At 56.1% G+C, this 16828-nt stretch overlaps 1 protein-coding gene across 1 annotated transcript in view; it reads left to right on the top strand.

Moving 5' to 3' along the window:
* The window catches only part of ARHGAP27 (Rho GTPase activating protein 27), a 53932-nt gene that overhangs the window by 15031 nt on the left and 22073 nt on the right, over nt 1-16828 (top strand). The window contains exons 2-5 of the mRNA XM_029913150.1: nt 12127-12561; nt 12883-13110; nt 15259-15372; nt 16019-16086. Of these exons, the coding sequence (XP_029769010.1) occupies nt 12127-12561; nt 12883-13110; nt 15259-15372; nt 16019-16086 (845 nt within the window). The remainder of the gene's footprint in view (nt 1-12126; nt 12562-12882; nt 13111-15258; nt 15373-16018; nt 16087-16828) is intronic.

Raw genomic sequence — 16828 nt, 5'->3', positions numbered from 1 at the left:
CAAAAACCCTGGTGCCGCTCCTGACCCCTCCCCCTGGCATTGGGGGGGTCTCCCTGTGCTCTGGAGAAGGTCCAGTCGTGGCTTAACACATGTTAACAACCAGCACGTCTTGGCGTCACCAGCAAAAATATATTTTCACACCACGCTGACCTGTGTTCCCATCCTGCTGCAGCTCCAGCTGCAGCTTTAACCCGCATTAGCCGGATCAGGTAACCCCTCCCCGACCACTTGGGTTCCCCGCTGCAACTGCCTTGTGTGCACTAGGAGTGTTACATCACTTGCGTTAGCACGCGCCTGGCAGAGACACCTTTTTCTCCAGGGCACACAAGCCTGCTCCCAGCTGTGATTAGGCATCGTGTTTGAATCCTGTTTTCACGTTTCCTAAGTTCCAGGGCCAAGATCCTCATGGCCTCAGGTTTGGGGTTTTCAACCTGACACCCCCAAGCGTGGCCCTGTTTGCAGACGGGGCCAGGCCCAGCCTTTGAAAGTCAAGCCCCTTTAATGTGCCTCACATTGGGAGCCCCAATTCACTAGTCACTTCTGCAAACGTCCTGCTGAGCCCCTGCAGGCCAGGCTGTGTCCTCAATGGGGTGGGGAATGGGGGAATTGAATTGAGGAGAGAGGTTCTGCTTGCTAATGCTTTGGACCCAAACTCCACTAGCAGGTGGGGCCGTGCTGCCTGCAGGCACAGAAATGCAGCAGGCTCCGCACACCAAGGGCATGAGACAGACCCGATTTCCCCACCTCTCTGGATTTGACTGTACTGCCCTGGCTAGAACAGCCTCCCTGGCCTACAAGCAGATGGCCACAGACTCCAGAGCATTACCAGGAACGTTACCTAGGGAAGGTCCCGCAGGCTCCAAAGGGCTTGGTCTCTGCACAGGTTGAGTTTGCTTAAGCCAGTCCTTTGTGATTAGTCAGAGCACTCCCCAGCAGCTGGGATGGGGCAACAGAAGGGTTAAACCCAAGGAGGACTAGCCCCTCCCTATGCAAATCAGGGTATGTGTCTTACCTGATCCAGACCAGGATGTGTGAGCAAACGGAAGACACTGTAAGCAGGGCGGAGGGGTGGCTGTTGAATGCATTCACCATAGTGCCATGCAGGTGGGGATCAGAGCCCCGAGCAGCCAGGAGTCTCAGCCAGCCCCATTCACCTCACTGTGAGTATGTAGCAACCGGCCTTTTCTCACTGATGCCCTATGGGGGTGTTCAGAGATTTATAGGAGTGGGGCACGGGTGCAGGATGGCTGGCTCTGAGCTGGGCCTCTCAAGAGGTGAGTGGGGTGGCACCCAACTGTATGGGCCAGGCAGGGCAGGTTCAGCTGGCTTGTGACTCATTTGTCCACTTGTCACAGGCCAGGGCTGTTAAGGGCAGAGTGTTCTCCTTTAACAGCTTTTCTGCAGCCTTGAAGGAATAAGCGTGGCAGCATGAAATGCCTGCCCAGCCCCCTCTCCTGTTAGCAAGGCATGTCCAGGTACCAGCCCCTCAACTAGGGATGGGCCCCCATCAGCTCAGAGGTCGTTCAGCAGGCAAAGAGGTGAATTGGTTGGGAAGGCAATGGGCGAGTCTGTTCCCAGTCTTCCCTGACTGTCGGTGTCTCTCTGTGGGACTATCTCCTCCATCCCTGCCCCACTGACACAGACAGGAGCTGGGCAGCACATTTACACCCACCTGCACTGAAGGGGCAGATGCAGACATGCACAGTGCGCACAGGAACATGCATGTGAAAAGGAGAGGTGCATTCCTAACATCCATGCGTGCTTCATTGTGGTCCCAGAGTCCCCAGCTAAACCTGATTTTATAATCCAGTCCCCGTGATCTCGCAAAATCAAACCTATTGCCTGGGAACATCACATGCCATGGCTCATCCCAAGGTGGAATCCCAGAAAGCTTGGGCCAGCTGCAGAACAGCGAGGGTCAAAATATCCCCTTCACTCACCTAGGGTGTGATTTTGTGACTGCTTTTATTGCCAGAATAGTAACTCTGCTGCTGAGTGCCTGAACAACCTCTGAAAAAGTCCCTAGCTAAGAAGCAGGCCCTTCGCAGGACCCATGCAGGAATTCAGAATTCAAAGGGGTCTTCTCACGAATACAGGGACACAGGAATCTATTCACTTGAATGTATAGCTTGAGGAGTAACAATGTCTCTCTTGCACTTGTCATTGTACGTGTCCCAGTTCCCATGCATTGCACAGATTTTAATGTGTGCGTCAGTCTGATTCTCTCCACTCACACCCCACACTTAGATGCAGTTGCAGCAAAATACCCTCGGGAGAATGTTGTTTCCTTAAAAAAAGAAAACCAAACCCAAAGACATTTGAAATACCAAGCTCCGTTTTCACAGGTGAGGGTCACTTCACCAGCCGTACCTAGGCATGGAAATGGGCTTCTCCCCCCTTCGTGCTGGCTCAGTAGCATTAAGAGAAGAAGTATCCAGATGTGTTTTTGTGGTCACTAAAAAGAGGATCCTGTGTGGTAGCTGGAGAAGGATCTCGAGTGTCTAATGGAGCTCGGGCTGCTGCTATGGGTCAGAGTTAAGGGCATGTCAGGGACCCTCAACAGGCAGATGGATACTTTGGAGTGCATTGTTTGTGTCAAGTAGGTTCAAGCGGTGGGATTGGCCCCCTCCTATTTATTACAGGTGCCCCTTACTCGTTTTACACTAGCCTGAACTCCAGGGGAACACCACACTTGTTTGGAATATAGCCATGGGATTTCAAGATGGAACAGACCCATCAGGGGCACCCTGCCCCCCGCAGCTGGCACCAGAATTACTGTGAGGCCAGGGCTGAATGACCCAGTAATTACAATCCCCCATCCCACAGCTTCCCTGTCACTGCTGCTTCCAGAAAAGGGGGGTTGGAGAAAGACCCACTCCCATAACCCCAGGAGGAAAGCGGGGGCTTCACAGCAGCCCCAGAAACTGATGGGAGGAGGGGCATGTGGCACTTGAGATGGAAGGGTAGCCCCAGAGTCACCCTGCCAGGAGAAGCAACATGGGCTGCAGGGAAGGGGGCCAGGCAGAGCAGCAACAGCCTGGGTGGGAAGAGATCCCCAGACTCCTTTGGTCTGGAGGAGTGGTGACAGTGGGGGTAGGGGAGCCCCTTCTCCTTGGTCCTGCTCAGCGGTGGCAGCTGTGAAAGGGCCGGTGGCTCCAGAGCAGGGTTCATGCTAACTGGGGCACAGGGGTGCTTGCCTAAGGCCTGTGGTCTCACCCCGAGACCGCACAGGCTCCCTCCTGCAAAGTAGGCCAGGGGCCAGGTCGCTTTGCAGGGCTGAGGGGAAGCCCTGGGGCCGAAGCCCCTCTCTGCTAGTGCTCAGTCCAGCGTCTCTAGGGCTGGTGCCTCTACCCCTCCTTCGGGCACAGTTCTCACTGCCTGCTGCAGCGGCTCATGCCCTAGCACAGTTTGTTCTTTTCCTTCCAGGCTCTTTACGTGGCCCCTATTACTGTCATATCAGAGCACCTCTCTGTTTGCACAGCTGTCTCCTCACGCCCCCCTCAGCGGCAGGGCTGGTAACCCCACTGCTCAGAGCGGGCTGAGGCGCCGACACACTAAGTGACTCACCCAAGGAGTATGTGGCAGAGCAGGGAATTGAATCCTAGTCTCCCCTGTCCTAGGCCAGAGCCCCAACCACTAGGCCATCCTTCCTCCTCCATTGCTCCCCTGTCTCTCCTCACCCATCTCCCAGGAGCCTAGCCTGCTCACCCTCTGGGCCTTTCCTCAGCTGCTCCTTTCAGACCTCCGCTCTCCACAGCCTTCACTCCTCAACAAGGGCAGCCAGGAGCAGCTGCTGGGTCTCTGATAGGGGGAGCAGGAGCAGCCGACCTCTTCCTCCTGTAGTGGCCCTCCCACCTCACTGCCTCCTGGCAGAGCATACCCTGAGCTCTGCCCGTCAGCTCGGGGAGTAGCTGTCTTGCCCCCCAACATGGGGCTCTTGCTCCCCGCTTTCCCTGGAGCTACAGGTTTCCTTGCTGCCTCCAAAAACCTCTCCATCAGGCTGCAAGTGCCTTCACTTTGGGGCCAGCCCCTCAGGCTCTGCCCCAGCCGCCATCTTAGCACTATTCCACCCACCGCTATCCCCTGCCAGCCCCCTGCCACCGCCTCTCCTCAGCCTCTTCTCCACTCTCCTGCCGACCTCCTTCCGCCTATTCCCAGCCTTCCTCCCAGCACCCTCCTGCCTCCCCCCTGGGCTCAGTGGGGCCAGCATGCACAGCAGGACTGGGCTGGAGAGCTCGGCTGGCTGGGCATTTGGTACAAACCCCAGGGGGCTCATTCCTTGGGGGTCCATGAGCCCGGACCAGAGGAGCAGGGCTTGTGGTTAAGACCCTGAGTGGCTCAGCTGTTCTCCCGGGCAGCCCAGCTCACCGGGGCTGCTCAGAACAAACAGCAGCACCAGAGAGCCGAGTTCACGACACCCCAGTTATAACACACGTGGCAGCCTAATATTCGTATACCCTAAGGGCACATGCCAGCTCCCGACAGTCCCTGTACCCTGCTGGGAGCCGCTTATCTCCCTCTCTTCCCTAGCTCTGCTTCTCCATCTGCAGGGAGAGCCCTGTTTATAAAGGGCCCCAGGAGCCATCCTGATCAGCCTTCTAAAATGTCCGCCTGGCCTGGGCCTGCCTGCCTTTCCCAGCCAGCCTGGTGAGAGTGCTGCGCCAAGCCCGGGCAGGCTGGGAATAAATGCCCCCCGATGGCCAGCGCTAGGCTCCAGCTGGCAGTTGGCCCACCACAGGTGAGGGGCTATTTGAGGGTTTGTTCTCTCTCCCTTCCTGGTGGCTATGTTTTATAGGAGCAAACACAGGACTGGGGAGGTTTAGCCGCGGGTTAGGGGGTGAAGGAGGGGCATGGGGGGGGAGAACAAAGGGGACCAACTAATTGGTCAGGCAGCCGTTCCCCTTCTGGAATGAAAAGCTGGGCCATGTTACTGAGGGGGTGGCACGGAGACAACAGGGGTTATCCTGGGTCACTTTTCCTGCTTCCCTCAGACCCAAACCACTGAACTAGGCAGTACTGGATTGCCCGATGTGCTCAGTACCCAGTCTGCCCGGCTGCTTGGGGAACCCGCCCTGGCTTTGTGTGCCTCCTACCCAACTGGAGACACCTGGGGCCTCATGTGCAGAAGTGCTGAGCACTCCCAGCTGTAGCTGAAAGCAGTGGGAGCTGTGAGTGCTCAGCGCCTCTGGAAAAACAGGCCCTTGATGGCTGTAGCTGAGCACCCAGGAACAGAGGCCCCAGCAATTCATGGATACTTTTGCAAACGTTGGCCTTGCTCTCCTTGTGTGTCAGTGAACCCATCTGTAAAATGGGGGTAATGCTATCTCACCTTGTATTCCTACGGTGAGTTCAGGACTGGTTTGCAGTACTCCATTTCTGCAGCCATGAGCACTACAGAAAAGCCTAGGAGGAAATGAATAATTCTGAATTCAGTGCAGCATTTGAAGGGTGTGCAGTAAACAAGGCCTGGGGCTGCGTATTGAACAAGGCCGCCCAGAGAGGGGGACAAGTGGGGCAATTTGCCCTGGGCCCCGCAGGGGCCCCGCGAGCCCTGGCCCGGCGGCGGTCCGGGTCTTCGGCGGCATTTCGGCAGCGGGGGGCCCTTCAGTCACTCCAGGTCTTCGGCGGCGGGGGGCCCTTCAGTGCTGCCGAGGACGCGGAGCGACTGAAGGGCCCCCCGCTGCAGAAATGCTGCCGAAGACCCGGACCGCTGCCAGGTGAGTACAAGCACCGCAGCTCCCCCGCTTTGTCCCAGGCCCCCTGAATCTTCTGGGTGGCCCTGGTATTGAATGAGGAGGCTAAAAAGAAATAATGAACTGCTATCTAATCCACTGGGCACTGAATGAGCCCAGGGTCCTGTGGGGAAAACAATAGTCTGTGATTAAAAACTACATCCTGATGCATGTGGGCCCAAATTAAGGTTGCATGGGCAACCTTTACTCAGGCATTTCCTGTCTTTTGAGCAACTGACTGTGCACCTTTGATATTCGTGTTAATGTAGATTTTTGCTTATAGTTAAGGCTACGATTATGTCATGCCGTGACTTCCATTGACCTCTGTGACATTTTCTGCCCCAGGGCTGGAACTCCCAGCCAGGCCCCCAACAGATCCCAGCCCCTGCCCTGGAGGGAACCCCCTGCATCTGCCCAGCCGGGAGGGGCGGTGGGGGAACCCCCCGCAGCAGCCCAGCTGTTGCGGGGGACCCCCCTGAGCGTCCAGCTGCCCTGGGGGGCAAGGGGACCCCACAGTAGCCCAGCCCCTGCAGGCAGGGGAACCCCAGAGCTCCTACTCACCGCAGCGGTGGGGAATCCTGGACCCTCAGCAGCAGTGGGTGCTGAACCCACCTCTCCATCTTATCAGGGATGTTTTTAGTGAAAGTCAGGGACAAGTCATAGACTTCCGTGAATTTTTGTTTATTGCCCATGACCTGTTCATGACTTTTACTAAAAATATCCGTGACAAAAACGTAGCCCTATTGATAATATAATATAACCATGCTTTATTTAACTTCTTTGCCATTCCAGTGCCATGTGTCATCCGGGAATGGAATGATTTTAGATGCCATTCTAGCTGCCTCGTTTTAGGGAGTCTGGAGAAACTGCAGTCTGAAGCTGGCTTGTTTGCAAGCATAGATCAGCTTTAGCATGCTAATGTCTTGAGAGTTTAGTCCATGAGTCAGCCTGCATGTCTCCTCAGAATATTGTGTTCAAAGGCTCTCCTGCAGTGAGGCCTTTGTTTGGCTTAAATCTGGTTTTCCTGTCTTCGCTGCTAAGATGATGCCTTTTACACTAATCCTGGCCGTCAGTGCTGTGATTCTGTGTGTCAGCGAAACAATACCACAGCTATGAAATCTGCTTTCACCATTACTAACAAAATGAACACTGAACTTTCAGTATGAAGCTCTGGAGTGGCCTATGTAGTTAGCTGGTCTGGCCCCAAGGACCTTGTGTGCCGTATTCGCTCTATTCTATAAAACAACTGCAAGACTGCGCCAAACCGTTTAAAAAAGAGATCTTGGCTGTCAGCTCTCTTTGAGGGCAAAAGGATAGAAGATGCTTGGTGTTTCTAGGCCAAGTGGTTTGTTGAACGGACTAATCCAAAAAAGATTGTTACCCTGATTCAGTCTGGCCCTGGAGCACATGCTTAACTTGAAACATGTGAGTCATTGAATTTAGCGGGGCTATTCCCATGCTTAAGATTACGTGTGTGCTTAGGTGCCTTGCTGAGTCAGGGCTGAGGAAAGTTTTGCAAAAGTGAATACCATGTGGCTAGAGGTTCTTTTCTCCCCCCACTTCATTTCCCTGTGTGCACCCTCCAGTTTGCTGGGTGGAGAAGCTACAGATTTGTGCCTAAATTCTAATTGTAATTTGTCTGCCCCGTCTGCAGACTCAGGCAAATGTTGCTGAATGGGTTGTTGCTTTGCCCATGTTTTACTCTGGAGTAGGTCTCCTCCGGGTGTATTGAGCCACCCCTGTGCCCCGGGAGACGCTGTTTCTGAAAATCTAAGGGAGGGCTCTTCAGTGGCTTTTGAGAACTTGTTCAGCGTTTTCAGCTGGTTGTTGCTGACCGGTAAATCAGAGAGCTGGTGTGAACTCATACCCTTGCACATGCAGCTCCTCTCAAAGAGGCATGATTGTTGGTTTCTTTTTTTAACCAAATCACCACATTAGTGCAACACAAGATCGACTAACGCACACGCTGAGTTTCCGATGGGAACTTTAACTCTCCAGTGTCACACGGCTGGACTGTTGTAACCCGGCCTCCTGCCAGGCGCGGCTGGGTGTGCGGCAGGTCCAGTCCCCTAGAGAGGTTGGGTAGTGCACTGGGCGCACCGGGAACAGAGGCGAGTGCTGCAGGTGCTCCGGGTACTGGGCTTGTTGGTGGATTCCCGTGACCACTTGCACGTTCCAGGTGACGGAGGATTCCTTCAGGAGGGCTGCCAGGAACAAGCTGCCAACTCCATGGGCACCAGGACTGCAACAGTCAACGAATGCCACCCCCATTCCTAACCCAGCCCCTAAGGGCAGCCCCCTGAAGGGGTCAAGGGTAACCGTGTTCCGTGCAGCTCCCCAGACTAGTCTAGGGCCACGCCTCCTCTGGAAGCAATGCCAACACACACACCCTGGCCTGCAGAGCCAACCCATGGCCGGCTCTTTGGTCTGCACTCTCGCTGCGGCCCATTCACCCACGCTGTCCTGCTGTCACACTCTGCAGCTGCCCCCACGCCTCCTGTTCCCTGGCAAGCCACAGGCTGCTTCCTTGCCTGCCACCGGCTCCCTGACCGCCCCATGGTAGCTCCTTTTCCTATAGGGGTTATGGAGCCCTCTGTAGGCTGGATGCTGAGCTGGATAGAGGCGCCCTCAACTGGCTGCATCCTTTCCCTGCAGCTGAGCCAAGTGCATTACAGTGTTTTTCAGTCCTTAATATGTGCTCTATTCTTTGCCAGTCCCCGGATGGTGTTTGTCTCACTTTCCTCCCGGGAGGTGGGAATTTAACAGTCCTCTGTATAGGTGAGACTTTTCTGGCTCTGGAGGGAATCTTTAGAAAAGCAAATCTTTGAAGGTGGGTTAAATGTTGGCTCTTTCCCCTCGATCCAACCTAGTCCCAGAAGTTACTGCTCAGATTTTCGCCACCAGCGAGCCACTTTTAGAAGCGTGAATGCAGCCGCCAGGTTGCAAGATTATGTAAAATGTCAACAAATAACTAATTATGCATAACTTGAAACTTGTGTAACCACGGCAACCCTTCCGCCCCACAAACCCCAACAGGAAACGTGTGAAAGGCTCAGGCCCATATCAGGGCAGGTTTGGGGAAGTCTCTCTCCTCTCTCGATTGGCCTCTCGCTAGGGGCCAGTTCCCTTTGCTTTGCTGCTGTGACGCTCCTGCCCGCCAAAGCACCCGCGCTCGCTCCTCTTCGTGGTCCCGGGGGCTGGAAGATGGACACCCATGCTCCTAAAGCGCTGCCCAGAACTCGGAGCAGGCTCTTGCGTTTGTTCAGCTCATCCCAGGTGCGGAAGCGTAGATCTTAGCCAGCAAGAAAGAGTAACTGTCGCTTATGGGCTAAGCCGAGGGCGCAGCATCCTACCGCTCAGCACTCGCAATACCCTGGAGTGGGCTTCAGTCGACGGGCTCAGGGGATCGGGCTCAGATTGTAAATGTGTCTTGACGTGGCTGGGGGCTCTGCTATAGGTCTGTGACAAAGGGTGACGGAGATGGGAATCGTGTTACGTTGTGGAGGGTTCAGTGAATCGCCCCAGAGACTGATGTTGAGTCTGTAAATAGTTTGTCTCCATCACCGGTTTGGAAAGGAAGAGGAAGTAGGTAGCATGTTGGTAAATATAGCCAGCAACACTGACGGGGGGGACTGTGGCAAATGGGGCCTGGCCAGGAATAGTATCCTGGGCCTAAAATAATTCTATGAGTTTCAACTGGGCAGAATCAACCCAAGCTACAGAATGCCCAAGAGAGGGGAGAGGCTGGGAAAATGGTGATTGCTATGGGAACCTTTGGTGGGGACCTTGTGGTCAGGGGCTGCTCTACCTCTAGGCAGCTGCCGCAGGTGGCAGATTTCTGGGAGGAGTGGGGGTGGGGGTTGGTTATTTTGAGTGCTTGGCTGGTGAAATTTGCAGTGGCGCCTGAAGGACTGCAACAGTGGGGAGGGGGGGCGACCAGGCCAGCTCTGAGTGACTGGTGCTGTGACGGGGTACATGGGGTCACAGCACCACTCCAGCTGGCCCAGCTGCCCTTCCATCATGTGGGAGGGGTGGCTGGGCCAAGGTAAGGGGCAATACAGTTACACCTCCCAGCTTCAGTCAGGGGTCAAGGGGGGCACCTGGGCCCCCTGGGCCCCCCCCTTGTCACACCTCTGCTGAGTTCAGGTTCTCATATGTGGGGAGCAAAGATTCCAGCACCAAGGAGGGGGTGTCACACTGAAATTCTGCCTAGGGCAGCAGGTTGGCTTGAGCAGCCTCCGAGTTTGGTCTAGCCAGCGGATGGGAACAGGGTGCCAGGTGAGAGAGGTGGCTTCTGTTCCTGGCTCTGCCTGTGAGAGTGTGAGCAAGTCACCTCCCTGCTCAGTGCCTCAGTTTCCTCACCTGCCCTTTGGCTGGGTTCTCAACTGAGACTGCTGGCTCTGTGTGTGTACCGTGGGAGATGGGCGTGAGACGCTGCGGGGCAATCAACTCTCGGTGTTTCTGTGTGAAAACTTTGTACCCATTATAGCTCCAGTAACACATATGATCATAGAACTACAGCGATCACAAGGAGAAAACAACTGTCTGCGTCTTATCAGCTCATTTCCTTTGGACATGTGACAGCAGTTTACCTGAAGCCAGTTAGTTTCCTGGTACAGTCAATAAGCCAGTCTTCCCTCTTGCTCAGATGACATTTAACAACGCCACAGGGGCGTGGTGGGAAAGCTTTATATGTTTGTAGTAGGAAAATTTAAAATTTCCTGCAATTGAAAGGGGATTTATCAGAAAGTTGACAATGTTCTGAGGTTGTGCATTCCCTGACTTTCCAGAGGGAACTGGACATTTTTCATGTTCCATTAAATTGGGCCAAAATGTCCAAATTTGGATGATTAAATCTAGATATGTAAAGAAGCAGTCTGGTTTGGCACCAAAAAAGTGACCCTGCTTTAACTACAAGTGTGCAGATTGGTTGGGTTTTTTTTAAATCAATTTGGTGAAACCTGTACAAATGCAAAAGGATGCTGGCCCCACCTCAGTCTGCTGCCTGGGACCCATTGCTGGATTATCTGAGCACCTCACAATGCTCCCCTCCCCCTACGAGGCGAGGCAGGGCAAGGCTATTCTCCCCTTGCTCCAGATGGGAGCTGAGAGAAATTAAGTGACTTGCCCAAGATCACACAGTCTGTGGCAGGGAAGAGAATTGAACTGAGCTCTCTCAAGTGAGGGCTCTAACCCCTGGTCCAGCCTTCCTCTTCTGCCCTTCCCTTTCATGCATAGGAACCAGCCCAATTACAGGAGCAGGTGCTGGGTTTTTATTGTGTGCAATACACTGCTTTTACACTGCCTTACCATGCCACTATTTTTAGACCTCAAGTGCAAGTGTAGCACTGTGTAGTTTTTGCCCTGTGTACTCACAATAATGGATCTCTATCCAGCTGTATCTCTAGTGACTTTATCGATATTCCTTCTGTAGAAGGGGTTTTGTAGTGTCATTTTGTCCCCAGATATGTACAAAGTACGTTTTGCAGCAAAAATAGCTCAGCGTTAAGGGGGCTAGTTTGAGCTCCTCCACTGGCTACAATGCCCCCTGAGGGCGGTTGTGCTGAGCAGGGATAGCCAGACTGCAGCACTCTCTCGCAATGCCCTTTCCACCCTGGGGGGCCAGGAGAAGGTGAGGTAGAGCTTGTGGTGCCCACTGTGGGGGCAGGCAGGTGGAGGGCTGGCTGCGTGGCCTGGGAGACTGAATGAATGGCTTGGCAGTGTGGGGCTGTGAGTGAAGGCTCCAAAACTGCGATGTTGGGGCTCTCCTGGGGGGGCCTGGGAAGAGCCTGGTGCAGCAGTGGGGGAAGGGAGTGAAACCTGGTGTGCCCCATGAGGATGTGTTACAGAGGTGAGTACCGGACTCTTTCCCATGGCTGGAGTTCAGGGTTGGGGAGGCTGAGTTGCCAATGGTTACAATTCCATCATGAGTCTCATGACGGTGTTTGTTTGGTTTTTAAAGCCCCAGCTCCTGGAGTCTTGTGAGATCTCAGTTCTCATTGACATCAGAGTGAGTTCCTAGGTGGAGAAAAGCTGGAAAACATGACCCCCAAGGGCTTGAAACCCAGAAGGTCCTCGGGCCACAGTATTTATAATCTTTTAAACTCATGACTTTTGGGGCCTGGCTCATGGGTTTGGGACACGTGGGCTTAGCAGTCCCGGGAGGGAGCCTGGCATGACAGTGCAGCAATGTCCCTCTGGCAGCCAGAGCCCTGCCATGAGTTCCCAGAACCCTGGCTCCGTCGGCTGTTCTCCCCACCGCGGCCGGCGCATTTCTGACGGTCCGACCAGAATGCTCTCGCCATCCCTGCCCAGACCCCACCCACGTCGTCTCCTGCCCAGTGCTGCCATCCCAAATCCAGCCTGACAGACTGTAGTCCTGATCTCTCCCCAGGCCTGCCAGGAGGAGGAGAAGAATCCCACCCCAGTGTATGTGAACATACAGGAGCTCCGGCAGCAATCAGCAGCCACTGACCCCTCCCCACCCCAGCACTGCCCTAGCAGTGTCCTTGCGGACTGGGAGACCCATACGGACACGGGCAGTGGGCACTTGTTCTACTACAACTCTGTGACGGGCGAGACCACCTGGGATTCCCCGTTCGGGTGCCCAGAAGATGGAGTGAGTCCTGCTCCCTCTCCCTCGCCATCTCTTGCCCCCAGTCCCGCGGCGGCCGAATGGGGCCAGTATGTGGATGATGCCAGCGGCGAGGTGTTTTTCTATAATTCAGTAACGGGTGAGACATCGTGGGAGCCGCCTCCGGCTGCGGACGAGCCCAGCACCCAGGAGATGCAGCCTGCAATTGCACAGTACAGACCCATGGACCAGAGGGTGAGCTACCAGGAAGAGCAGGAGTGAGAGAAAAGCTGGCTGGTCCAGGAGGGGAGTACAAGGGGGAGCCCAAGCCAGTAGCTCTGGGGAGCGCGGGGTGATGGCTGGGTTTGGTGAAGTGCAGAATGGAACAGCGCCGACCGGGCGGGTAGATTCTTGGTGCTGGTCTGGGGAATAACCCAGGGAAGTGCTGGGGATCTCCAGGATCCTGCTGGATTCTCTCCTCTCTGCAAGGGGGTCTGGGGAGCGCACCCTGGCGGGGCACAGGGAGCGTGGGGGAGGCAGAGAGGTGCGCAGAGGTGACCTCTCTTACGTTCTCAGCCGCCGACTCCGGAAACGGACTATCCGGACCTGTCCCCTGAGGAGCTGGACGGTTACCCGGAGGAGGACTATTCTCCGGTGGGGTCCTACGAGCAGAGCACCTACCCTTACCTTCTGCCAGGGAGATCCCCCAGGCACTCGGCAGAGCTGAGCCCCTCTCCAGGCTGGTGCAGCCAGAACAACCCCGAGGGGCAAGCCTTCTACCCTGACCATTATGCCTCGGACACGGTACGGAGCTGGTGGGGGAATGGGAGTCATTGGAGGGGGACGAGGGCCAGGCAGGACGTATGGGGTTTGAAAGGAGAGGAAATGGAGCCTGATGGCTCTTGGGGAAGAAGTTGGGGTGGAAGTGGAGTGGGGACAGCACAGGGAAGGGGAGGATGACGTGTGCTGGAGACTCAACCTGCCCTTTTAATGATCTGGCAAGCCCCTGGGCTGTGGAGGTGGCGGAGGGGCACCAGGGGAGAGAGGCCGAGAACAGACTGGCCCGGTTTCCGTGTGGGGCACAGAGCTGTTCCCCAGGGAAGGTGGGCGCAGTCCGCCCAAGCGCTGGATTTCCCCAGAGGTTCTCAGCAGTGAGGGGGCAGGAGCGAAGGAAGCGGGTGCTACCAGTGGCAGGGCGGGGAGTGAGAGAGTTCAGCTGGCTCGGTGGGAGTGAAGGAGTGTCTGTGCAGAGCGGCGGGGCTGGGGGCTGAGAGGAGTCTGGGGGGCGACGGCTGAGGAGTTCCCAGCATTAAAGGGCTGATGCTCAGGAGCTCTGGGGCAGCAGGGCTGGGTGAGGAGAAGGCTGAGGGCTCGATGTGGGGGGGGGGGCTGGCACCTTGGGCTTCTGATCTCAGGAGGGGCCTCTAGGCACGACTGGAAAACCCACAAATGACGTGATGAAAGCGCCGGCCCCAGGGCGTGGGGCCAAGCTGGAGGCAGCAGCGTGAGAGGGGAAAGGGGACGATTGGGCTTACAGGCAGCTGGGGGGCACTGTGTCAGGGTGGGTGATAGAAGAGCTGGGAGGGTAGAAGTTCCCCACACACCCTGTGGTGGGGCTGGGGTGGAGGGCGGGAGCCCACGATCCCGAGGGAGCGGCTGTGGCAGGCTGGCGCTTGAGGGCGAGCCAGGAGGGAAGCCCTGCAGTGACAGCTGCCCACTAGGGGGCAGGATCCCACAGCCGCCCAGCGCTGCCGCTGCCAAACGTGTGTTCGTGGGTTTCCAGGCCAGAAGGGACCATGTTGACCCTCCCATCCATCCTGCATGGCCCAGGCCAGAGAACCTTCTCGCGGCAAGGCCAGAACTCCTGACGGAGCGAGAGCAGTGGGGGTGCCCCGAGACCTTGGGGCCCCGCGCTGGGTGCTGTATGTGCACGTACCAAACATGGGCCCTGCCCCAGAGACCACCTACTCTGGGGCTCTGCCTAGCCTGGAGTTCCGAGCTGGGGCCGCTGCCCCAGCACAAGCCCCATATCGCTCCAGGGCAGGCAGTCCGTGCTGTGGGATTGCAGCTGTGCCACCCCCTGCAGGGACAGGGCCTATGACAGAGCTAGAAAGCAAAGTAACTCCGAGCCCCTTGAGGGTGGGGTGGCTTCACACAGGCTGGCCAGGCAGAAAAAGCAGCTGCGCTCCATGGGAGCTTTGAGGTGGAGCCGGCCCCTGCTCCTGGGGGGATACAGGGCTCCCTGCAAACACTGGCGTTCTCCAGCCCAGGGAGGGGCTGTGCCGAGGGGAGCCTGCCCCACCCCAGCACTGTTCTGTAGTCTCTGCACGGGGCCTGCTCAGTGGAGCTAGTGGCAGATACTTTTAAAGCAAACCCTCCTTTCCCTGCCAGGTGCCCGGCTTGTGGGGCCATGTGGCTGGGGCTGGGCTGGAGAACGGGCTGGCCAGTGATATCAGGGTTTCTGCCTGCTAAGCTCAGGGCAGTCATATCTCATGCCACAGGCTGTGCCCTGAGCCTCGCAGAAATTCTCACGCTAGCCAGGGGTTGGCCTCTGAGCCATCAGGTACTGGCTACAGTATGAAGACGAAGGCCAGGCATGGTGGGTTTGCTTTGCCCGCTGCCACCCTTGGTCAGGGAGTGATTCACTCCAGCCAGCAGAGTGACGCCAGAGGGCACAGAGGAGGTGTCAGGAAAGTGGAGGACAGCATGGCCCTGTGGGCAGGGCACTGGCCTGGCATGCAACAGACCTGGGTTCTATTCCCAGCTCTGCCCTGCTGGGTGACCTTGGGTGAGTCCCTGCTCCTCGGCTGCTTCTGTCCCCTCTCCTCCCAATCTTGGTGTGTTCAGAGGAAGTTCTCTACTGTACAGCTCCCAGCACAATGGGGTTTGCTGGCTGGGGCTCTCAGCGTTGGTGATAAATACAGTTTGTGACTAACTGGTATCTGCTTTCAGGTCTCTGTGCCAGGGGGCCGCCGGAGAGCGAGCAGTGGGTCCAGCCAGGACAGCAGCCCCTTTGCCAGCTGGCACAACTCTATGCCAGCCATCCTCATCCAGAAAGAGGAGAAGGTGAGGGAGATGACTGGGCTCATTTTGCTAATGGGGTCATGCTGGCTTCTTTGGAGCTGTCAGCAGATCTGACTTTAACTCTGCCCTTTGGTGCCGTTCCCCAACAAGTTCTGTTCACCTGCCTGGGTCCCGGGGGGGGCACCCATACGGCCGGGGCCGGGCAGCTGTTGTAGTGGCCAGGCTGGCTAACTCAAGGGGTACTGTAGCTGTGGAGCGATTGTGACCATAAAGGACAGCTGCAGGGATCCCCAGACTCCTGACCCCACCCTGTCAGCGGGCAGCCACTGGGCCTCGGGTCAGGGAGGTGCTGTAGCATGTGCCTGACTTGAAGCGCGTGGGTCACCTCCTGGATTTCAGTGGGCCTGCTCGTGTGGGCTTCCAACTAAGCGTGTGCTCCGAGCACTTCCTGAAATAGGGCCCTGGGGCAAGTTATTTTCCTGGTGAGCTTGTGATCCAGATGCCCAAGTGAAAATCCATGGGCGTTTCCCGGGTGCTTACCAGGCGGGGAGGGAGATGGCACCAGGGCACTAGAACGGTGCATTGTGGCCACTCCAGCAGTGGCCCTGATGATCGGCTGTTTGAAAGCCAGTTTCCCTTGGAAATGCTCACGGAGCAGATTTAAACCCTGACTTATCTTTGATTTCAGTTCAAAAGCCTGGACAAGGCCGGAGTTCTTTACCGGACAAAAACAGCTGATAAAGGAAAGCGATTACGGTAAGAGAGTCTCAGCGTGACAAGCACCAGGGCAGACTTCCGACTCGCTGGCCTTCCACAGAGCAGACAATAATTTCCAGAGCAGAGCTTTTAGAGCAATGTCCAACCTTGATTTAAAAATGATCAGTGATTCTCCATCACTGACCACCCTCGGTGGCTAATGACCTTCCCTGTTGAACATTTTCACCTTCTTTCCAGTCTGTTGAATGGATCCAGGGGACGTGCTGCTGTGGGGTATGGTTGGAGATGGGAGTAAAAGCCTCTGGGCGCCTGGTGGTGTGTTACTAACAGTGCTGTAGGCAAGGAATAAAGGAGACTTTTCCCATAACTTCTTATTTCCCTGCTTTGAAGGTTTGGGGGGGCTGGGGGTTGTCCTGCTTGATCTTTCACTAAAGGGAGACAGGTCACTAATGAGTTGTTTGTGTTCACGCTATTAACCGCTCAGTCACAGATTTCCTGTGTGATCTTGGGGCAGGTCACTCAGGGTGTCGCTATGTTGCAACCAGGGGGTGACTGCAGCATGCACAGCCAGACCCGAGCTAGCCCAAGTGCCAAGAGCAGCGTGTTCTCCAGTGCTGGAGAGCCACTCAAGCCAGTACTCAGGGTACGGGTGGGATCGTACAGCCTGCGCTGAAGTCTGTTCTGCCCCGGGCTTCGCTGCTGTTGGTACCTGGGCTAGCTAATTAGAGGTAGCTTGGGTCTGTCTATGCGTGCTGCAGTCACCCCCCGCCGGCAGCGTGGA

Source organism: Terrapene carolina, unplaced genomic scaffold (assembly GCF_002925995.2).
Source record: "Terrapene carolina triunguis isolate 2854851 unplaced genomic scaffold, T_m_triunguis-2.0 Scaffold495, whole genome shotgun sequence".
Lineage (NCBI taxonomy): Eukaryota > Metazoa > Chordata > Testudines > Emydidae > Terrapene > Terrapene triunguis.
Note: the sequence above shows the minus strand (reverse complement) of the source record. Positions and strands in the feature narration are given on the sequence as shown.